The 24987-nt window shown below is 36.2% G+C and overlaps 1 protein-coding gene across 1 annotated transcript in view; it reads left to right on the top strand.

The window, feature by feature from the left end:
* The window catches only part of MAN2A1 (mannosidase alpha class 2A member 1), a 220328-nt gene that overhangs the window by 48938 nt on the left and 146403 nt on the right, over window positions 1-24987 (top strand). The window contains 1 exon segment of the mRNA XM_044662477.1: window positions 7375-7546. Coding sequence (XP_044518412.1) covers window positions 7375-7546 — 172 coding nt within the window.

Here is a 24987-nt window from a genome sequence, read left to right as displayed (position 1 = left end):
ATGATCTTGGTCCAGTTCCTTAACTTTGTTGTTCTTCAGTTATGGAGTTGTAACATGAGGGAATTTGAGTACATGATTTCTAAGGCCCCTTCTACCTTTAAATCTGTCATCTTGTGGTCACTTTAGGTTTAGTAACTTAGTAACTAAGTTAAGTAATTTGTTTTATAGATTAAGATAGTCTCCTCTCTCTCCCATCCTATATATCTTGAATGAACTTTTTTAACTTATAAAAATTAACCTAACTGCTGCTCTAGTTACCAACAGCTCTTGGATAAATGTAAAGTTTAAGAATTTTTTTTGTTGAATTCATATGTGTTTTCAGCAAATAAATAAATACCAGTTTTTCTAGTGATTTCCCTCTCAAAAGTCACTGAACTAGCAAAATGAATTCCCTTTAAAATCACTTTCTTACCCACTATTTTATTTGAAAAAGGGATATAATTTGATTTATAAAATCATAATCTTCCCTTCTAAATGAATTGTGATATAGCTGAAGGTTTTACTTTATTTGATGTTTTCTCTAATTTATTTTTTAACCACTTGGAGTTGTGAAGGATTAAATTTTGGGGGTTAGGAGTTTGAACAAACGCCATTGCACAGTTTAAATGCAAAACAATTAGTTTATTAGGAAATATGGATAGGAAGTAGGAAGGGGGAAAATTAAAAGTAACCTTATAATTGTAACTATAGCCCAAATCACAAACCTAACTAAATTTCTCTAAAAACCCCTAAAACTATCTGCTTCAGAGGGTAGTATCTTCTGCTAGGCTGAAGCCCTCGCCTACTCTCACAATCTAATAATATCACCACTATCTATCTACATAGATTATTAATAATCAATAAGACTGTTAATGCCTTAATTCCTTTCTCTGTCTCCAATCAGAGAATGCTAGCACCACAACCTCTCCCCAGGAAACCCAGAGACAAAAAAAAAACCAAAAACCTTTGTAACTTTTAGCAACTGACTAACTCCCCTAGGCCACACCTTTCTGTCACTAAGGGACATCGGCACAGCAGGGGGGGGGTCTCTTAACTGAAAAAATTATTGCTCCTTTTTCTCTTTAATATAAAAAAGGGAGAAATTAATTAAAACTCTCTTAACATATATCTCCCCTGAGATAGATCTTTCAAATAAAACTGTCCTGCACTCTATATTATAAACAAGAAGTACAGAAAGGAAAAAAGCAAAACAATTTTTGCAACATGCAAGTGTCAGATAATATACAGTTGCAGAAATTACAGTCACGAAATTCATACTATACTCTACATAAATAAAACCTATTCTTATATTCTAAAGAAATAAGAACCTAAATATATTAATTCAAATATACTTTATAATTACTATAAACACAAAAAATAAATAAGAACCTTATATGCACATTATATACCTCTAAAAATAAACAAGAACCTTATATATATACATTATATTTATATTTATTTACATATATATTTACTGTAAGGAGTAAAAATTAGGGTTTTGGTTGGACTAAATATTTGAAGGGGTGCCATAGAATTGAATGAATAGCAATTCTAAAATGATTTTTAGTAATTTATTTATAAAATATAAGAGAAAATAGAAGTAGAGAGATGAGAAGAGGGTTGAGTAAGAGATCTATCTTAAAGAGCTAGACTATGTGCTTAATCCCTGGATTTACTCTGGTAGGACTCCAGAGGTCCCAGCTGGAGAGCCTAAAAGTCTATTAACAAGGGTTTTAGCCATGAGGGCTCCTCCCAATCAAGGGAGCTCTAGAGCAGGGGTCGGCAACCTTTTTGGCCGTGAGAGCCATAAATGCCACATTTTTAAAAATGTAATTTTGTGAGAGCCATACAGTGCTCACAGTGCGCACTCCTGTAACAGTGCAAGCTCCTGTAACAGAGCCTGAAAAAAAATTGACTTTATGGCTCCTGCAGAAAGAGACATATGTTGCCGACCCCTGCTCTGGAGGCTAGTACCTCCAGGGAAGCTAAGGGAGTCAGCCTTTTTTCACTCACCACATGTAGTTCTAAGGGAGAGATTTAAGAACAGTCTCACCAAGTCCAAGGTCCCAGCTAGAGCTCCTCCAGGTCCAGTTCCAGGCCAAAGAGAAGAGCAGAACAGCCATTCAAGCTTCAGCTCCAGAAACTGAACAAGAACTCCACTACAGGAAGTTGTCACTCCCTTTTAAAAGCGTATCTTCTGTGTCACTTCCTGTGCCTTCCTCTTAGTTTACATGTCTAATCACAACAGGTGTTTTGCTTAGGACTGCCCAGGAGGCAGTCAGTCAATTCTGATTCATCACCCACTTTCACATACGTGGGTTACAGATTTCTCACTTATGAATTAAGTGGTGGTGTTTACACCTTTGGTGATTAAATCTAAAAATGGGCAGGGTAGATTTAATCTCATTATCACTTTACCTTATATGTACAATTAATATACATCTGATATATATATATATATATACACACACACACACACACATACACACACATCTTATATATGCCCCTGAGGTGGATCTAATCTCAGTATATACATTTATACATTTATTCATCTAATATATATTCTAATATATTATACATCTAATATATCCCCCCTGAGGTGGATCTTATTTAACAGTTATAACACTTTACATCATTTACTTATCATTTAGTTAATTTTAACTTTTTCTATAAAAGTATATAACTTTCTATAATCCTATAAAAGTATTATTATAATTATTTCTACATAGAACTAATAAGTTTTATAACATAATATATGTAAGAAATAACATAAAATATCACAACATAAATTATACACTTATCCATTACATTCCATTTCAAACCTTTATGTATGAGAAACCTTTATTTAAACGCAAAGTTCAGTATCCTTAACATAATGTCTGTTTGTAGTAGTCCTTGTAGTAATCCAACATTCTTGTAAATATTGTCTAGTTGTTCATTTCTAGTCTTCTTAATTTCAATGTCCTTAAAAACTGTCCATTTTTATATGTAGTCTTGTCCTTGATGTAAGCTAATCGTTTTCAATGGCAGATATCTGGAATGGACCTTCTTAGACTGGCTAAGTTTCTTCTCTTCACTGAAAGTTTTTATATAAACTGTCACCCATAAGAGTCTTTACATTTCACCTATAGTTCCTAGACCATAAAATAAAACTCTGGAAATTAGTGTTAAATACAAACATTAATAACATCAACATTTTTGTCATCATTTGGAGTAAAGAACCATGTTACAATGTGATTCATAGCTAGATAACTATGGATAGGGAAGAATGGACTGGGATAACAGGTGAAATTATATCTGGGTCTTGAAAATCAAATGTTTCACTATTTGATTCCAGAGTCCTTTCTACCCTGGCTAACCTTCATAAAAGACCATCTGCACCTTTCTGAGATTCCTCTCATAAAGGAAGATTTACATTTTGGCTATTACGTGGACATGCTCCATTAGGGATATATTTTAACAAGTCATTTGCCTCAGTTTGGTTACTGTTTCTGTTATTCTGATAATTTCCAAAATATGGAAATTGTTGCTGTTGTTATTATTATTTCTAGGATAGTTATTGTTTCTAGAATAGTTTTTCCTAAAGTTCCCACCATTATTTCTAAAATTGCTGAGCACTTGATTCCAGCATCTGTTAATTTATCATTAGGTGTCCACTTTTTCCATACAAGTAAAGTACATTGGCCTTTGGGTTGTATATTCTTGCACTGGAGCCATAGCTAACCCAAAGCTTGTATCACTTTTTTCAAATTTATCAATTTTTCCCTTTAATGCTTTTATCTCCTTTTTTAATGCATCTATTAAAACCACTATCATCAGCATCTTTCATTTCATGCCTATTATAAACATAAATTGCCACTCTCCTTAATTCATTAAGGTCCATATTCATCCAGTTAGGACAACTGGTTTTAAAATAGTCCTTGTCTACTTTGCAACAGTTTGTTACAAACTGCCTTCTCAATTGTCTAATGTCTCTTTTTCTTGTTAAGTAAATGTCTATGTATCTTCCTCCTAGTTCTATAAGTTTGTTCACGAACTGAGAAGGATTTTCTATCTCCTGCTTGAGCTTTTTATATTTTGTCCAGGTACCGGGTCTATCTGAAAGAGTTCTCATTGCATTAAGAACTGCCTCCCTAGCTTGGCAGAATCTTGCATAGTTCATTTCATCATTAACATCCCAGTGAGGTTCATTCTTAGGCCAGTGAACTGCACCCTCTTCATTAGTAAGCTTGATAATTTTATCCTTTCCCCTTTTAATTAGTAATTCATCTAGAAGATATTCAAAATCAATCCAAGTTGGATCAAATTTCCTGCATAACTTCTCTGGCTTTTTTATCACAGCTATAGGCTCCTTCTCAAAAGAAGGAATACTGTGCTTAAATCCCTCCATATCCTGAGTGGTAAATGGTTTGTGGTGCCTAAGAGTTACTAATTCATTCTTCTTAGGGTTAAAGCTTGGTGCTTCTCTCTCTTTTTTTAAACCCTTAACTTCTGTGTATTGGCTCCTAAGTGGAAGAGTGGTAAGGGTGGGCAAACAGCTGGGAAGTGTCTGAGGCCGGATTTGAAACTAGGACCTCCCGTCTCTAGGCCTGACTGAATCCACTGAGCTACCCAGCTGCCCCTAGTGCTTCTCTTAAAGGGAATAGACTAGGGTTAGAATCTTCTTTCTTTTAACTTTTAATTTTAGGTGCCTTAGTGGAAGAATTAGAAATAGTAGGAGAGGCAGGTTTAGTAGACTGAGCACAACTCTCATTTTGTTTGGAGATAGTTTCATTTTTATACATCATACTTTTAGTGATTTGAGAGATACTATCTTCAAGTTGAGCAACTTTAAACATAGTTTAGAGATATAGTTTCATTTTGTTGCTTTATAGGTTTAGTCATTTGACAGATACTATCTTCAACTTTGGAGATAGTTTCAACTTGGTGGGCAATGGTGTTAGTCAGTTTTGAGAAGCAGTCCTCAAGATATATAACTTTAGTCTCCGTTAATCTCTCCTTCAGTTGTTTCCTTTCCTTAGTAAGGATTAAACTAAATACTTGATACAGTTGGTATCTTAGAAACAATCTTGACAGAGCAATTACTCCCATAAGTGGTATTAACTGGAGACCATCCAAAACTGGGATGTAAAATCTCAGTGAAAGTCCCAGGTATTGGGAGTTCTCTGAGGTAATGAGTCATTACCTCCTTCACTATCCATATCATGATACTGAACAACATGGTTATTACACTCCTATCCTTTTCCTAATATTGAAAGAACAGAAGATCAATAGATTAATCAAACTCCTAGCTGGCTCACCAGGTTGTAAAGTGTTAAATTTTGGGGGTAGGAGTTGGAACAAAAGCCAGTGCACAGTATATTAAACACAAAGCATTTAGTTTATTATTAGGAAATACAGATAGGAAATAGGAAGGAGGAAAATGGCGGTAATGTTATAATTATTTTTAACAGATCCCAATCCTAACTAAATTTCTCTAAAAGACCCTAAAACTATCTACCTCAGAGAGCAGTATCTTCTGCTAGGCCGAAGCCCTTGCCTACTTTCCTACTCTCACTATCTAATAATATCACCACCAGCTATCTACCTTATCTATACAAGTTATTAATAATCAATAAGGCCTTAATTTCCCTTCTCTGTCTCCTACCAGAGAGAGTGCACAACCCCTCCCCAGGAGACCCAGAGACAAAAAAAAAAAAAAAAAAAAAAAAACCCTTTGCAACTTTCTGCAACTAGCCATAACTGTCCCCTTGGTGTTATCAAAAAAAAATAGGTAAGGTAATCTGAGTGGGTCAACAAGGCAATTTACGTGTGAGGAAGGATAAAGAGGATGTTAGGTGATTGGAGGAGGAATGAAGGTAAGGGAAGGTATATAGGAGATAAAGGAAATGGGGTATGTAGGAGTGGGCAGCTCAAACAGGTTTATTCCCAGAGGCTTGAGACAGAGAATACAGGGAGGAAACTAGGGCCAGTAAGAAATGTTTAGGTTTTGGTTGGAGGGTTTCTCTTGTTAGTTTCTAAAGTCTCTTGAGGGAGGAGTCAAGAGGGCCCCTCCCTGCCAGTCAAACTGATGGCTGGAGGAAGTCTTGGGTAGGTACTTCCTGCCAAGATGGGTGCTTCCAGTTCTCTCAAGAAATAAAAAGAAAATGATTCCTTCCCTCTTTAGCCCCTGTCTCAATTTTCAATACAATGATTCACCAGAGGCTTTGAGTAGGTAACAAGGGGATTTATTAATCTCAGGTTAGTCAGAGGGAAAGAGGTTAGGCATTTTCTAACTGCTGCTAGTGAGAGGGGTGGTGGTGGGGGGATGGGTCGTGGATAGGTTTAGACTGAGAGAGCTTGCTCTCCCAGTTGGGAGATTTGACTGCCTTTTAAGTAAAGTCCTTATTAAATCACTAAAACTAGGGGTAACTTATTTGAGGATACTCTACTTGTCTATAGAAACTAAAGCCCACAATGTTCAATCACCAAGCCCTCCCTTCCACCCAGGGCCCAAAGGAAATTCAGGGGAAGGGAAGGGAATGTAGATGGAGAGATCAGGGAGAGCTCCAGAGAAATGAGATAGGTTTAAATTTCCCCAAGACAAATAAGCACAGGCCAAGGCTGAAGCAATTAGGCTACAGCCAAGCCAAAAGGCTGCAGTTAACAGGCTAAGCCAAAGCAAAACTTCCAGCCACAGTGAAAGCCAGAAGGCAAAAGCCCCATCAGTTGGAACTTTACCTCTATTTATAGCTTCAAGTTCTAACTGACTTTCTGAAGATTCTAAGATTTCTAAATGACTTTTTGTGACCGTTAGAAATTACAGAACCAAAAAGTTTCTGTTAGCCACCTTGCATTACATTGGTCATAACTGTCATTAACCCTTCTGTCACTAATGGACAAGAGGCACAGCAGGGGGTCTCTAACTGATAACCTGCACAGCAGGGGGTCTCTTGCTGAAAAATATTATTGCTCCTTTTCCTCTTAAATATAAAAAAGGGAGAAATTAATAAAAACTCTCTTAACAGAATATAGCAGTTTAAGTACTACTTATGGAGGGGGAAGTAAATGCAGGTCTGTCAAATCAGTAGTTCTGATTCTTTATGTTATACAAAGTCTCAAATTAGGAAAAATGCTGTCAATTAATTAGAAATAACAAGATTAATTATAGTAATTGCATTGTATTATTTTTTATTGGTTTTCAGGTTATACATTTCACTTTAATATTCATGATTTTAAGAAATAGTTTGTCATTTTGAAGGTATGTATTTGCCTTTTGATTAATTAACAGAAAGTATGCTTTAAATTTTTAATAATATACTTTTTTTCCATTGAGAACTTATAAAGGATTTCCAACTGTAAGAAAGTGATTTAACTGAAACCAAATTTATGTGGTATATTTGTGTTTCAATTTAGGTTGGCTGAAGACTTTCAATGACTACTTTAGAGACCAGACCCAGCATATTCTGAATAACATGGTGGTAAAGCTGAATGAAGACAGAAGGAGAAAATTTATATGGTCTGAAATCTCTTATTTTTCAAAATGGTGGGATGGAATAGATAGTCAGAAGAAGGATGCTGTTAAGAGGTTTGTTCCAAAAAATTAATTTCTTTTTGCAAGTTCATATGATTATAGACTAATTACTTTGGGATATCATGTTGAATATATGTAATATACATATTCAAAGAATTTATATTGTAAAATATCAAAGCCTTTTAAAAAGAATCTTTTCCTTTTTTCTTTTCCTCTTGAATTTGGGGTTCTTAAATTTTTTAAAATTCTTTATTCCAAAAAAAGGCAATAGCAATCATAGATCTTCATTATATTTGAATTTCGGGCAAAGAACAATATTAAACCAACCTGTTTTCAATATTTTTTAAACTTTTTCTTTTATAGTTCTTATGGAGCATTTATCCCTCTGTGATTTGCAAATATTATTTAATATAAGCTGTCTTATTCTTAAACTCTTCTGAAATTGTCTTGATCGAAGAAAAAGCAGTTTTATGTCCATATTCTAAATCTGTTCTGATTTCGCCCTGCTGAAAATCTCTTCTCTATACTACTTAGAACTCACTTATATGTTTCTTTACAAAATGAAGCTGAAACAGAGATTTCAGTGATAACAGATTCAAAATATAGTAACTTGGCACAGTTTATTATAATTTTAGGACTGCTACTGTTATGGAATAAAAGGGCAGTATATGAAGGGCTGCTAATCAATAGGCTTGTACTTGAGGGCACTGGGTGATATCAACTGGATCTTTCAGGCAAGGAAGGCTATCTCTTAATACAGAGCAACTTAAGGTCAGCCAGAAATTGTGAGAGCCTGGCTGAAGGTTTCATTCAGCCTCCTGCTGTTATTTCAAGCTCCCTTGAGGGGAGGAGTAAAGAGGCCCCTCCCTGCCAGTGAAAACTGGAACCTACAGGAAGTGAAAGCTGGCCACTTCCTGCCCAAGATGGATGCCTGGGTTAGCCCTCAAGAAATAAAAGAAAGTTATTCCTTTCCTTCTGCAGCCTTTGCCCTACTAGTGGGTACAATGATTCACCAGAAATTCTTTGTATAAAAGCCAAGGGGTTTATTAATGCCAAGGGTAAGCTGAGGGGAAAAGGGATTGAGGTCTGGTAACTGCAGCTAAGGGAGAAGCTGGTGCTGGGGGACGGTCACAGAAGAGGGGGTCAGACTGAGGGAGGCTGACTCGCTCAGTCAGGGATAATTTCACTGCCCTGAGGTAATACCGGTTTAGCAGATTATTAGATGTAGTGATGGCTTGATTTAAGTTGTTCCTGCCTGCCTACAGAAGCTAATATATTCCCACGATTTCCACCCACCAAAATACCCTCCTCCTAGGGCCCAATGGGGAAATCCAGGGAATATCAGGATATCAAGGGAAAGGTCAAGGGAAATCCGGCAAAGCCCAATAAGCCCCAAAAGCAAAAGGCTCCTCAGTTGGTTCTGCAGGAATATTTATACTCCCAGGCTCCAACGGTTTTGCCGTGAGATTCAGGTCAATATTCCATTCTTTCCAACTGTCAGGGCTGCTACAGTTGGTTTGCAAAAGCAAGAGCTTTTGCTGCAACCCTGCATTACAAAAACAGAGATTTCAGTGATAGCAGATTCAAAAATATAATAAGTTGGCACAGTTTATTATAATTTTAGGACTGCTACACAATATTTTTAGATCTTAAACATTTAAGTAGCATTGATTATTTGTCTTTTTAACATTGTTCACTGACTTATTTTCCCTCTTTTGAGAAAATGAATATGATTAGTGTTATAAAGAATAGAGGGTCCTAAGTCCTAATGGAGATATAGATACCAGTGAGGTGGCTGTATCTTTGTATTCTCCCTAGGTGCTGGGGATGGAGGAACACCAACCCCAATCACCCTTGCTAGTTGTTATAATCCCCTTTCAATAATAATTGCCCAGGGAGGGACCCAAAAGGTTAGGTGGATGGGTAACCCTTTCAGGTCCAACCCGGGGTTGGATCAGTTATTAATATTGGGCTCTGATTAGCCTTGGATCACGTTTGTTTATCTGACTGCATTGCTCCCTCCCCAAGGGTTGTGATATATAAAGAATGCTCAGAAAGGTACTTATTAAATACTTTATCTGTAATCTGTAATAAGGGAAAGGATAATGAGGATAAGGGTTGGGGATTGGAGACCCTGTCAATCTAATATCTATAATCTGTAATCACTCAGGGCTAGAGGCTATTGACTTAGTAGAAGGTGGAGCTTTATTCTTCATAACCCCTCTGGCTTAGCCTGGCCAATGCCAAACCAGAGAGTAGTCTGCTTTGTTGATACAGCTGTGTTGATAATTTCCTTCTCAGCTCCTCACTATCAGTGTTTGGTGATGTATTTGCCTTCACAGCTTTCAGGAAGTTCAAATCCTACCACCCTCTTCTTCTTCAGACCTCCTTTCCTCCCTTCACCACCCAGGGACCCAGAGATCTAAAGAGCTAGGAAGATTCAGAGACATAAAGATCTAGGGACCAAAGTCCAAAGTCAGAGAGAAAACCCCCTCCAGATGGCTGTTAGGGTATTTATACTCTCAGGCCAACCAACTTTTGCCTCTGGCTCACGGCATCTGGGAGCATTCCGATCTCGCCAACTGCCTCCCCTGTCAATCAAGGTGAGACCAACATTTCCCAGGATAATGAATATAACATTAGAAAATCTCAAGCTCTTAATTTCAGAGAAGTTTTACAACACAGTAAGTTTCAAATGCTGCTATAGAATACTAGTTGACTTTAAAACCATAGCTTCATAATTTTTCCTTTCCTAAAATAATATTTACTTTTTACCAGTAGGAAAAGTACTAAGAGGTATATCAGTATATCAGTATTAAGATAATATTTATTAACTAAAAGAGTCTTTGTGTGTGTTGTATAGCACTTGTATTTTTTATAATTTGATTGGTTCCTATTATGGTAAACAAGTTAAATAGATTTTCACAAAAGCAGTTTTTCATAACAAATCCATTCATTCATTTCTTTCTTTCTTTTTTATTTAAAATCCTTACCTTCTGTCTTATTTTTTTAAATTTTTTTTATTTTTTAGAAAAATTTTCCATGGTTACATGATTCATGTTCTTACTTTCCCGTTCTCCCCCATTCCCTTTAGACCCCCCTCCCCCACTCCCCAATAACGAATACGCATTTCCACTGGTTTTAACATGTGTCATTGATCAAGACTTATTTCCATATTATTTATAGTTGCATTGGTGTGGTCGTTTCAAGTCTATATCCCCAATCATGTCCGCATCAACCCATGTATTCAAGCAGTTGTTTTTCTTCTGTGTTTCCACTCCTGTAGTTCTTTCTCTGAATGTGGGTAGCATTCTTTACCATAAATCCCTCAGAATTGTCCTGGGTCATTACATTGCTGCTAGTACAGAAGTCCATTACATTCTATATCACCACAGTGTATCAGCCTCTGTGTACATTGTTCTTTTGGCTCTGCTCCTTTCACTCTGCATCAATTCCTGGAGGTCTTTCCTGTTCACATGGAATTCCTCCAGTTTATTATTCCTTTGAGCACAATAGTATTCCATCACCAGCATATACCACAATTTGTTCAGCCATTCCCCAATTGAAGGGCATACCCTCATTTTCCAGTTTTTTGCCACCACAAAAAGCACAACTATAAATATTTTCGTAGAAGTCTGTTTATCTGTGATCTCTTTGAGGTACAAACCCAACAATGGTATGGCTGGGTCAAAAGGCAGGCGCTCTTTTATAGCCCTTTGAGCATAGTTCCAAATTACCATCCAGAATGGTTGGATCAGTTCACAACTCCACCAACAATGCATTAATGTCCCAGTTTTGCCACATCCCCTCCAGCATTCATTACTCTCCCCTTCTTTCATTTTAGCCAATCTGCTAGATGTGAGGTGATACCTCAGAGTTGTTTTGGTTTGCATTTCTCTAATTACTAGAGATTTAGAACACTTTCTCATGTGCTTATTGATACTTTTGATTTCTTTGCCTGAAAATTGCCTATTCATGTCCCTTGCCCATTTATCAATTGGGGAATGGCTTGATTTTTTTATACAACTGATTTAGCTCCTTGTATATTTGAGTAATTAGACCTCTGTCAGAATTTTTTATTATATCATTTTTTCCCAGTTTGTTTCCCTTCTGATTTTGGTTGCATTGTTTTTGTTTGTACAAAACTTTTTAATTTAATATAATCAAAATTATTTTACATTTTGTAATTTTTTTCTAACTCTTGGTTGGTTTTTAAATCTTTCCTTTTTCAGAGATCTGACAAGTACACTATTCTGTGTTCACTTAATTTACTTACAGTTTCCTTCTTTATATTCAAGTCTTTTACCCATTCTGAATTTATCTTGGTGTAGGGTGTGAGATGTTGATCTAAGCCTAATCTCTCCCATATTATTTTCCAAATTTCCCAGCAGTTTTTGTCAAATAGTGGATTTTTGTCCCCAAAGTTGGGCTCTTTGGGTTTATCATGTCACTTACCCCAAGTCTATTCCACTGATTCTCCCTTCTGTCTCTTAGCCAGTACCATACCGTTTTGAAGACCACTTCTTTATAATACAGTGTAATATCTGGTACTGCTAGGCCCCCTTCCTTCACATTTTTTTTTCATTATTTCCCTTGATATTCCTGATCTTTTGTTATTCTCTCCATGTATTCTTACTAATAACTATTTTTATTGAATTATGATCTGATAAGGTTGAATTCATTATTTCTGCTTTTTTTGCACTTGTTTGCCATATTTCTCTGCCCTATTACATGATCTGTCTTTATGAATGTTCCATGTGTTGCTGAAAAGAAGGTGTATTCTTTTTTGTCCCTATTTATTTTTCCATGTATCTATTAACTCTAATTTTTCTAGGGTTTCATTCAATTGTCTTATCTCTTCCTCATTTATTTTTTGGTTTGATTTATCTAGATCTGATAGGGGAAGGTTGAGATCCCCCACTAGTATAGTTTTGCTGTCTTTCATCCTTGAGCTCCACTAGCTTCTCCTTTAGAAATTTAGAAGCTTTACCATTTGGTGCAGACATGTTGAGTACTGATATTTCTTCCATTGTTTATACTGCCTTTTATTAGGATGTAGTTACCTTCCATATCTCTTTTAATGAGATGTACTTTTACTTTCGCTCTGTCCAAGATCATGATGGAAACCCCTGCCTTCTTTTTCTCATTTGAAGCCCAATAGATTTTGCTCCATCCTTTCATTCTTTCTCTATATATGTCTGCATTTCTCATGTGTGTTTCTCGTAGACAATGTATGGTAGAATTTTGGTTTCTAATCCACTCTGCTATTTGCTTCCATTTTACGGGCGAGTTCATCCTATTCGCATTCAAAGTTATAATTATCAACTGTGTATTCCCAGATATTTTGATTCTTTTTCCTTGTCCTGTCTTTTCTTCTTTTACTATTTCCTTCTGTACCAGTGTCTTGTTTTTAATCAGTTTCCCTAATCACTTCCCTTATTGTACTTCCCTTTCTCCCTTCTCATTCCCCTCTTATTCTTCTTTAGGATCTTTTTAAGCTACCTGACCCCTGCCCTCTCCCTTCCTAATATGACTTCCCTCTCCACCAGTCTTTTTGTTACCTACTTCTCTATAGGGTGCCAATCAATTCTCTGCCCCAGTTCTTCCCTCTTTAAGTTGATTTCAATGCACTTAAGTATTAAATATTTCCTCTCTCCAATCTCTTTTCCCTTACAGTGTATTTTTATTCTTTCCTGTTCACTTCACACACTTCTTTATGGAATATAAATTTACTCCATTTTGTTTGTTTTCTCATTTTTCTTAATATTACCTTCTTTCCCCCATCTACTTTTGCATATATTTATACATACTTTCCAGTGTCTGGGCCTGACTCAATCCACTGAGCCACCCAGCTACCCTAATCCATCCATTTCTTAAAAGTACTATTTGGAAATCTAATAGGCATCAAAATTATTATCTCAGAGATTTCAAATTTTGGCATAAGTTAGAATTAAATATTGAGTATCCAGAAAGTAAGAAGTATATTAAAGATGAGTTTTTACTGTAGATGTTTTTAAATATTGTTAATGATACATTAAAAGTGTATATTTGTATTTACAATGGGAATAGCTGAAAAACTAGGCTTTTGTTTTTCCTCTGAGTCATATGCCAATACATTAAACTTTCATCAGTCCCTTTTAGGAGCCAAGTTATTTTATATGTTGTGTCAGTCTTCATCATGAGGACTACTGCTCACTCTATGAACATGGCAGACATTTTGTTTTGCTCAGAAGCCTTCTTTCATATATCTGCCTTATACAGGCTTTGGAGTAAAACTTTGAATGAATGAATTGAACATGGCAGCTCATCTTTCAGTAAGGGTTTCTGCAGAATAGTTGAATATTTTTCCTATTACATAGTCTTCTGTATCTGCTTGCTATTCAGTTTAGTGTCCTCCTCTTTTGAATTAATGTTTAAATATTTTATGGGTTTTTTTCTGCTTGCATACTGATGACTTTTCAGTTAGAATTCTATACCATGCACTTGAAAATGAAATGAAAATAAAAAAATTCATTGACATAACTTAATTAAAATAATGAATAAATTTATATATTTGGCATCACTATTATTTTTTATGTTTGGTATTATTGATACAAATATATTTTGAACTTTCTTGAAAATTTTGTTTTTTTTACAGTACAATAAACTGGCATGTTTGAATATAGTACCTATGATTTTTGAAGCAGCCAGTGCTTTATAATAACACAAAATAATAGCACAATAAAAACATATTTTTTGGAATTGTTTGTGACTTTCAGAATTATATTGAGGGACCGCTTGCATTAATTCTATGTTCTTATAGTAAGTAAAATGGAAGGTAATGTGAGAGATCTTATGCTCACATATCTTACAAATAGATATTTGCTGGATTACAAGAATACTATAGTAAGTGCTTTTAGTTTTAAACATTTAGTAAGTGTGTCTTGGCAGTGGATTGTCTGTGCTTTGAAAAAACTTTCAATTATTTATGGAAATGCGATATAAAACACAGCCTATTGGCTACTACTTTTCATCAAAAATATGATGGTATAGATTGTCATTGGTTTCTTATCTGACCTTTGAGTGTGCATAAATGAGAATTTGAAACAGTTTTGTAGAATTATTCAGTTATAATTATTGTTTTAGTTATATATATATGAATTATAGATGTGAATACAGAATTTAATACAGACATTGGTTAGAATTGAGTGTGTTGAAGGATTAAATGCCCGTTATTTTCATTTTATTTCAATATAGTAAACTAGATTTCTTTGTGTATACTAATGGGAACTTTTAAACTATAGAAATATCAGATTATATATTGAATATAAGAATGGAATTTCATCCTAATTTCATTTGTATGAGGTACTTTTACAAAATGAAATGTTTAATATATATTTATGTAATAATAAAATTAATCTGGCAAATTATTCAGAAGAGAAACTTTTAAGAAAAAATAATTATGCCTAAAGGTTTCATTTGTGATGGAAATATAGTGTGAAAATACAGGTATTTAATTTTCTCTTCTCCTTTAATCCATTTTTGGATGATGAGCTGAATGATGATGTTTTTATGTCTGTTGATGAAGTTCACTTCTTCTGCTTGTGCCCTTGATAACCCTGCCCCTGTTGGCTTTCCTGGTTGCTAGGTACCTCAATCATCTCTTCAAAGCCATCCCTAACTAGTTCTTGTTCTGTTGCCTACCAACACAAGATAGATGTCAGTTATCTTAAAAAACAAAACAGAAATGAATAAACTCAAAAAAACTTAGCTCTGTTCTGTAATCCTTTATTTCTTTCCTTTCATAGCCAAACTCCAAGAAAAGCCTTTTTAACTCATAATCTTAATACTCAACTAAATTGCCTCCAAGATCATCAGTGATTTCTTAAATGCTAAATCAGATAGCCTTTTCAGTCCTTATTCATGGTGATCTACTTGTTAGAATTTTACATTGTTTTTTACCCTCTTTTCCTGGATGCTATTTTATGAAAATATTCTTTTAATAAAATTTTTATGAAATTACTCTTGCTCTCTTTCTAACTGGCCATTTTAAAATCTATTTTATTGACTTCTTATCCATGTTCTGTTTCCTAAATAAAGGTTTTTCTTTTAGAATTTGACCTTGGGTCTTTTCCCTTTCTTTGTCCTATCACTGTTGACTCATCAGGTCTCATGGGTTCATTTTTTTTACCTCTATTCAAATTCCTCTCTAATCTAAATCTCTCCTGATCTGCAGTCCTCCACTCATCAGTTGCATGCTGGATTTCTGCTTAGATGTCTCATATGTATCAACAGCTAAATGAGTCCAAAATTCAACTCAGTCTTTCCTTATAAATGTGTGAAAATAGCATTATCTTCCTTTTGCCTTTTAATGTAATCAAACAGCAACCTTTACCATTGAGATGTGTAGGATAGACCAGCCCAAAATGAAAGGAAGTAGAAACCAAAGAGATAGGAAATAGATCCTACAAGCACTGTCTCCCTAGGCAGTACCAGACAAATTAAGAATCTATGATTGGGTCCTGAGGTGTGACATGGGATGTGAGAAAAATGTTTTTAAAGTGAGACCCAACATGAAGTGAGACATTCACTTTTGATTTTGGATTTGCACTTGCGCTCTGGAGGCACTGGGATTTGGACTTGGGTGCTGACTGAAGAAGCTCTCTTGGGCTGGTGAGACTCTTGCTGAAAAAACTACTGCAACTCCTGGTAGGAAATTAATATCCGAGTGAGCCATTGTTGGTGATGAGCTGGATCCCTTAAGATCGGCACTTAGAGTATTTAGCTAGGCAATATTTTCTCTCTTCTACATTTCCCTCTTTTACTACATATTCCTATATTAAATAAACTAGATTGTTAAAAGCTATTAAGTCTCATAATTTAATTTTTAATTTTATAATTGGCAACCACAACCTTTTAACTATTACAGATGGATCCATCTTCCTAAGTTCTTTGATTTTGTCAACATTACCAACATTTTTCTACTTCACCAACATTCTGATTTTCAACCTCAGAATTATCTTTTAACTCTCCATTCTTCTATACTTCACCATCCAGACTTAAATTGCTTAATCTTGTCTGCCTTCATAATGTCTCTTGTTTTTGCCACTTTCTTTCTATTCAAATATTCACCATCTAGATTTAGGCCCTCTTTTTACTATTTACTCAGACTATTGCCACAGCCTCCTAATTGACCTCTGTCCTGTAGTTTTCTCTCCTCTATATGCCTCCCAAATATGTGATCCTAAAGTATGAGTCTGACCAGGTTATACTTTTGGCCATGGAACTACAGTGGCTTTCTAAGATGAAACACAAACTATTCTTTGACATATAGAAAACTTTAGAAACTTTTTTTAAAATCCCTTCTGTTTTAGAATTGATACTCAGTTTCAGGTCCAAGGCAGAAGAGTAAGGCCTAGGCAATTGAGGTTAAAGTGATTTGTTTAGAAGTTGCACAGCTAGGAAATGTCTGAGGCCAGATTTGAATTGAGGTCTTCATATCTCTAGGCTTGGGTCTGTATCCACTAAGCCAACTAGCTGCCCTCCAGGCTTTTTTATATGAAAATGTTTCTTAGATCTATTTATCCAGCCAGTCTTATAGTCTTTCTGCTGTAACCTTCCAGATTTGTTTCACCATCTGCTTATTAGAAATTTCCAACTTGATGACTTGTAGACATCTCAAACTCACCATGGCCAAAAGAAAACTCATTATCTTTATATCCTAAACCTATCTTTCCTCAGGACTTCTTTATGACTATCAAGAGTACCACTATTTTTTCGGTCTTGGAGGTTAACAATCTTGGTGTTATGCTCAACTCTTGGCTCTTGATGAACACACATATCCAATCAATTATTAAGTTTTGTTGTTTCTACTTCCACATTTCTCCCTTCTTTCCATCATAGTAGATCTGGCCATTATCTCCTCCTTCCTAGGCTACTGAAATAGTTTTCTAATTGGACTACTTTTCTCAGGTCTCTTCCCACTTTAATCCATCTTTCACATCGATGCCAAAGTGATTCTCCTAAATTTCAAATCTGACTGTATTATATGCTTTCTCTTCAACACTTCCTTCCCTTTTAACTCACTTATTCCTTGTTATTTTTAGGATCAAATATAAAATTTTCTGGCTAATTTTAATTTTCTTCATAACGTGACACCTTCCTACCTTCCCAATTTTCTGATAAGTTTCTCTATACATACTAGTTTGTATTATGTATCACCAGTGTTCTCACTGTTCACTTTTTTCTCTTAGAACCTCTGGTTTATACTTGGCTCTAGCACCATAATAAAGCATTTCATGATCCTTCTAATTATTCATATCTTCCCTTGTCTGGTATATGTTGCTTCCTGCAGTAGAATGTAATCTTTTTACATATATTTTCCATTTTATTCCTTTAAAAATATTATTTGTTATCCAGAATAACTTTTCTGGGAGGAAAAATGGGAGGAATATTGGGAGAAATTTTGGTGATATTAAAACAGAAGCTATTGATAAATTTTTGTTTCTTAAAAAGAATGTAAGGTTCATGAAGGCAGAGACTGTTTTTTCTTTTCATTGTATTCTCAGTGCTTAGCATGGTACCTGACTCATAGTAAGACCAAAATATTCCCTTCATCAATGTGTTTCTCTTCTATATATTTAAATAATATATTCCTTAGAAGATGTAACAAAAGAGAAAACTTTCCCTTTCTAGAGTTTAAAATAAAGGACAGCAAGAAAGAAAGGAAACACGCATTTATTAAGTGCCTATTATATGGTAGGCACTTTACAAATATTATTTTATTCTCACAGCAACCCTGGGAGGTTGGTGCTTTTGTTATCCCTTTTTTACATTTGAGGAAACTCAGGTGGACAGAGGTGAAGTGACTTGGCCTAGGGTCACTAGTAAGTGTCTGAGACTGAGTTTGAACTCAGAACTTTCTGAAGCAGGCCCACTTTCCATTAACATTGAGGATTCTAGCACAGAATCCTAATTGAAGAGGTATCATTTAGAAATGTTAAGTTTCAATATAGTGCCAATTGGCTCAAACCATGAAATTATTCAGAGCTTTCTAAATGAGAGTGATAATCATTTTTTCAAAAAGTATCTAAAAGGATACCTCACCATCATGCCTTTCTTTCCTAGAAAAAACTCATCACTGGAAGTCTTATCCTCTGATATTTACTTTGTCTAGTAATCATATCTCTGTAGAACTTTTTGCCCCTTTGCTTGAACTTACTGACTGGAGGGCAGGGCCATGGGCTCCATAGCTTTTATTTCAGGAGGAAATATTCACAGTCTTCTCCCATTCTGCACCAGCTGTGCTACTTTTGGACTTATTTAGACCTCTTTGTCATGCTTTGCTCCCCTGGAAATTCATCCCTGAGAAATCTCAATATCCATCCTGCAGGTTTGAATCTGCCTGGTACTCACATTTCATTAGTATCTTTTCCCTCTGTTTAGAGGAGGAGGGCCAGGGGCTCCAGGTCCTCTGTTTAAGTAGGGAGCTTGCCACAGTCCAAACCATTCCCCATGCTTCTGGAATCATTTACATCTCTCCAACTTCACCCCTATGCTATGTACCTTTTTCCATTACTCTTTTTAACTTCCTTTTGTGCATTGTCTTTCTGTATTAAATTTACAGCTTTTTGAGGTCAGTGACTGTATTTTTTGAAATTTATATCTCCAGCACTGAGAATAGCTAGTGGATCATAGTAGGCACTTAATAAATTTTGTTGATTAATGAAAAACTGAATAGATGCAGAATTCCTATAGTCTAGCTCCTTGGTGGTGAACCTATGGCATGTGTGCCAGAGGGGGCACCCAGAGTCCTCTCTGGGCACATGTGTTGTCACCCAGCACAGAGTTTTCCAGAGTGCATTACTAGAAAGCCAGAGGGAGGTGGGGCTGGGCTGCTCTCCTCCCCCTCTCCATGCGCGCTTGAGGACATTTCTAATGTCACCTGCCTCCAAAAGGTTCAGCACCTCTGGTCTAGATTATAATGTTCAGCGGGGCAGCAAATTGAATTGCTCTATTATACTTAGATGGTAAACAGGGACCAAACTTGAATAGGACAATAGGCTGAATTTCCTTGGGAAAATTGGAAAATTATTTTTTTACGAAATAAACTTTTATTGATATTCTTTTATATCTTTTGAATTTTCCCTTTTTTACTGCTGTCTCCATGTCCCTTATAAAAGATTTTTTTAAAAAAGCAAAATTGATGAACACTTTAAAAAATTACAATGTATACAATGTTCCATACTAATTTGCAAAGGAGTTGAAGGATGTGTTTTCTCAAATCTATTCTTTGGGTTCATGTTGCCTTTAGTGACCATAGACCTCTTTAAATCAAAGAGTATTCTTTTAGACTGTTCTTTTGGTGATATTTTGCAACTAGAAATAATGGAATTCTAGTCTCTAAAGAATTAAGGTTGGTGGTCACAAAGGGCAACAGAAAAAAAACAAACCACAGGATTTCATAGTTGGAAGGAACTTTAGCAATCATTTAACCCAACCTGTTCCCGAGAGAGAACCTCCTTTACAACATAACAATAGAGGGATATCCATATTTTACTTGAAGACCTTCTATGAAGAGGAGCCCATTATCTCTTCTTGTAGACCATTCTACTTTTGAGTGGCTTTAATTCAAAACTTTTCTCAACGTGAATCTTAAATTTTCTTTTTTGCAGCTTCCATGTTCTGTTGTCACTTTTCCAAGTGTCAGCCCCTCCTTCAAAAAATTATTACATACACCTTAAATTTTCTTTTCAAAGGTTCATATTCCCAGATCTTTCAATCAGTGAATGAATAGATCATGAATTGAGGCCCTTCACTATCTTGGTTACTGTATTTTTAATACTTTCCAGCCTTTTTAAAATGTGGTAGCCCAGACTGAGTACAATTTTCCAGATGTAGTTTGATCCGTGTATGTAGGGGTGAGTATTGATGGTAAATGGGTGGGGTATCTAGCCTCCCCCCTTGTTAGCTTTCAAAGGGCCCAGTCAGCTATTCACTCACCCACACCCCAGGGAAGACCTAAGTGGGAATAAACTCAAAAAGGTTCCCAACTGGCAAAGCTGTATTGGGGATAGGTGTTGAAGGAAGGTGTTGGGGTTCTGTTGTGATCCTAATGGGTTAGATCCCACCCTCAGAGCCAGCACTATGGAGACAAGCCTCCCCACTCCCAAGTTCTAGTAGCTTTGCCCTTCAGGATGATGTTTGGTATTCGTCTTCCCCTTAGCCACAATATCAGTCTTCCTCCCTTTCAAGTAACAGCCTCAAACTACCACTAATAAACTAATAAAGATTTATTGTAAGGATGAATTCAGGATAACAGAGTAAGGGATGTTTGAGGACTTTTTGAGGAAGGAGGGAACAGGGATAACTTCTCTTCTGTAGCTTTGACTCAGAAATTCACTCTCTCTCTCCTCACAATATCTTATCCATAACACTATCTAACAAACAGGGGAATAACTGCAAGGACGGGCTATAAGAGGGATCAAGGAAGGGTCCCCCAAGTACTTGTTCCCTCTGTAGTCCGGGCACTATTGCCAATTATGGAGCACAACTCTTTCAGTTTATTCTTCGTTGGCAATAAAGTCAGTAGAAAGGTTTTGCTGTCGAAATCTCCAGATTGCCCCTGAATTTTGGATTCAGAAAAGCTAAATTCTTGTCCAGAAGCTCCCAGCCACCCACAACCATCCACCCCAAGCCCACCTGAGAGCTTGAATGTCCTCTCAGGAGTCCCTGGCAGTTGGTCGTTGGCAGTTTAGAATCTTCAGAATTTTCAGCAAACTCCCTCCTTCACTGGCCCCTCCCAATCAGTCCCTTGCAAGATGAGTGCTTAGTGATCCTTGATTTACCACAATTCCACACTTAATCAGGGAACAGAGCATGAGGACTGTTAACATCATTCCAGGTTCCTACAAGCCTCTTTGAATGCAGCCAGAAATTTCATTATCTTTCTTTGTTTCCCTATCATGACTGGCTCATGTTGACCTTGCAAGGTTATGAAGACCTTCCAGGTCTTTCTCTAATTTCTATCCTGCTTTATTGTCCTTATCTTGTATTGGGAAATTAAAATTTTTTTAAACCCAAGCATAAAACTTTATTGCTCTTAAATTTTGTCCCAGTAGATTCAGTCCTACATCTCACCTTGAAGAACTTTTTGAACCCTAATTCATTCTTCCAGTTTATTAACTGTTTTTCCTAAGTTTTTGTTATCTGTGAGTTAAGTTGGCCACCTGTGCCTTTAGAGCTGGAGGGAACCAAAGAAACATCCAGTTTATTGCTCTCACTTTAAAGTAAGCTTAGAGAGGTTTAATGACTTGCCCAAGGTTATAGTGTTTCTAGGTTTAAGGAATAGAATTGGAAATGAGGTCCTAGGGCATTGTTATATTAGCTATTGTGAGGGTTATTTAGCAATTAATTTAGTATTAGTGTTGGACCTAGTAGGAAGGGCTGGAGGATTCCAAGATGGAATGAAGGAGTAGGAAGTGGGGCTTGGACTCTGAGAGAGACTCCATAGTGGTTGGGGATATAGCTGTTGCTAACCCTGGGAGATCTCAGAGTTAAGGAAAAACTGCATCCAGATTCCCTGGGATCCTGAGAGGTGGAGGCTTTCAGCAGTTAGGCCCAATGGTCACTAGCCCTCCTAGGCTAGGATCTATGGAACCAGCAGGCAAAATGTAAAAGTTTATAACAGTTTAATTGAGGGAAACAATAGTAAAGGATGGGAATAAGGGATTCTATACTTAACAACCTAAGGGCAAACCACTGGGTCAGGGGAAGGACTTGACTACACTATTCTAGTGACCTAAGCCAGGCAGGGCCCAAAGGAAACAGTACTGAAGTCACAGGGAAAGCTCCTCCAAACCTGGTTCCAGCCAGGTTTGATCAGCTCAGCTAAAGGGCCTGAGGATGGCTTTCAAATGGGGTCTCATGGTGAATCCAAGGATGGTCACAGGATGCCAAGAGCCAAGGTGATCCAAGGTACCCAGGTAGGGAGAGTGAGTTTGCAATGCTGTCCACCAGATCACAAACCACTTCCCCACTTGGTGCTGCTCTGCAGGTCTATGGTCCACTGCTGAAAGCCTCCACCTCTCAGGATCCCAGGGAATCTGGATGCAGTTTTTCCCTAACTCTGAGATCTCTCAGGGTTAGCAACAGCTATATCCCCAATCACTATGGAGTCTCTCTCAGAGTCCAAGCCCCACTTCTTGCTCCTTCATTCCATCTTGGAATCCTCCAGCCCTTCCTGCTAGGTCCAACACTAATACTAAATTAATTGCTAAATAACCCTCACAACATGGCAAAGGAAGGAGCATGCATGCTCTTTCTGTTAAAGGTGACTTTTTAGTTCCAGCCATGCAACCAAATTCCAAATTTATCTAACTGCACTCACTGTTTTTTAGCTTATATCTCTCAATCTTTTCCCACAAGAATAGCATGATAGACTTTAAGAAATACTTTGCTAAATTCTTGGTAAATTTAATTTGTCAATTTTAAAAAACCCATCAGAAAAAAATAAAGTTAGACTGACATGGCTGATTTTCAGAGTTCAATAATATTTTTTACAAGTCTGTCAGTAATTAAATTTAATGATAAGCTTCCTTATCATTATCTTTGCTTTTTGAAAATCAAGGCAGTATTTACTCTTTTCCTAATCCTACATTACTTTTCTCATTTTCTGTGTTTTTCACTGATTACTGATAATGACTCAGCAATCATATCTGCCTCTTCACTGTCTTTAGAATATAGTTTCTTTGAGCTAGTTGATTTGTATGTGTTAATGTTCACTTAAATCCTTTTTTAATGTGGACAACAGTCCTTAATTCTCTTCTTTTCTATTGAGAGACCATTTTCGGGGGGGTGGGGATCCAGAAGAATTTGAGTAGAGGAGCTATCTTTTCACAACATCATCAGTTCTTACTGAATTCTTACTGAAATTCACATTTGATTCTCCTAATATATCCATAAAAGTTCCTTTGTTATATTCTCAGCTTTCAAGCCAGCCTCCTTGCTTATTATGAATGACATAAGATCTCATTTTCATTTTTGAATATTTGTTTTGCTTTAAAATTTTGTTTTTATTATGTACTTGATGAATATCAACCAAAATAATTTCTATATATAAAGATAAAAAGGATTTTATGATTCCTTATATCTATTATGTGCAAGTTATTTGTTAACTTTTTTAGTACATTTGATATTGTAGTTCCGAAATTTTCCAACTTTGATTATATTGCTTACTGAACTACCTTCTTTACTTTCTGTGTGATTTTTGAATGTTTGATGATTTTTTTTCTTCTTTTTTTTTGGGGGGGAAGGAGGTTGGTACTCTGCCACTGCCTGTCTTCCCACTAACCCTTACAAAAACAAAACAAAATCCCTTCCATTTCAAATAAATAAAAAATAAAAGTTTTTCTTGTAATAAATGAGTACAGTTAAGCAAAATAATTTTATACATTGGCCATTTCCAAAAGATTAATTTTTGAATCTCTGGCACTGTGTATTTTGGTTGGAATCATTATTATTTTTCCTCTTTTTTTATTGATTAAGAAAATTTTCCATGGTTACATGATGCATGTTCTTTCCCTCTTCTTCTCCCTACCCCCCTCCCATAGCCAATGCGTAATTCCACTGGGTTTTATATCAAGACCTATTTCATATTATTGATATTTGTACTAGGTTGATTGTTTAGAGCAGTGATTCCCAAAGTGGGTGCTACCGCCCCCTGATGGGTGCTGCAGCGATTCAGGGGGGTGGTGATGGCCACAGGTGCATTTATCTTTCCTATTAATTGCTATTAAAATTTAAAAAAAAATTTCCAGGGGGCTAAGTAATATTTTTTCTGGAAAGGGGGCGGTAGGCCAAAAAAGTTTGGGAACCACTGGTTTAGAGTCTATATTCTCAATCATATCCCTATTGACCCATGTGATCAATCATATGATTTTCTTTTGCGTTTCTACTCCCACAGTTCTTTCTCTAGATATGGATTGTGCCACAGTGTATCCATCTCTATGTATAAGGTTCTCTTGGTTCTTCTCCTTTCACTCTGCATCAATTTCTGGAGGTTGGAATCATTATTGATACTTAGGTTTTTTGGAGTTATTTTCCTTTATAGTGTAGAAATCCTTTGTATAACTTGTTCTTTTGATGTAGAGCTTACTTTACTCCATAACAGTTTATACAAATCTTTCTTTGTGTCTCTTAATCTATCCCTTTCATCATTTCTTACTGCATAACAATATTCTATTGCATTCATCAAATTTAATTTGTTAAGCCATTTACCAATGGAGAGAAATCCCTGAAGTTCCTGTCCTTTGATATAACAGAAACTACTTCTGTATCTACATACAAGTTCTTTGCTTCTGTGATTCCTTTGGGGTATTTGCCTCTGAGTGGGCCACATGGTCTAATGTGAACCCAAAATCACTAACCTTGATAGGTTGCTTTTCAGAATGACTAGACCTCATTAATAGTACATTCATGTGACTCATCTTCTCTAGCCCTTCTGCCAGTCTTCATTT

Source organism: Gracilinanus agilis, chromosome 1 (genome assembly GCF_016433145.1).
Source record: "Gracilinanus agilis isolate LMUSP501 chromosome 1, AgileGrace, whole genome shotgun sequence".
Lineage (NCBI taxonomy): Eukaryota > Metazoa > Chordata > Mammalia > Didelphimorphia > Didelphidae > Gracilinanus > Gracilinanus agilis.
Note: the sequence above shows the minus strand (reverse complement) of the source record. Positions and strands in the feature narration are given on the sequence as shown.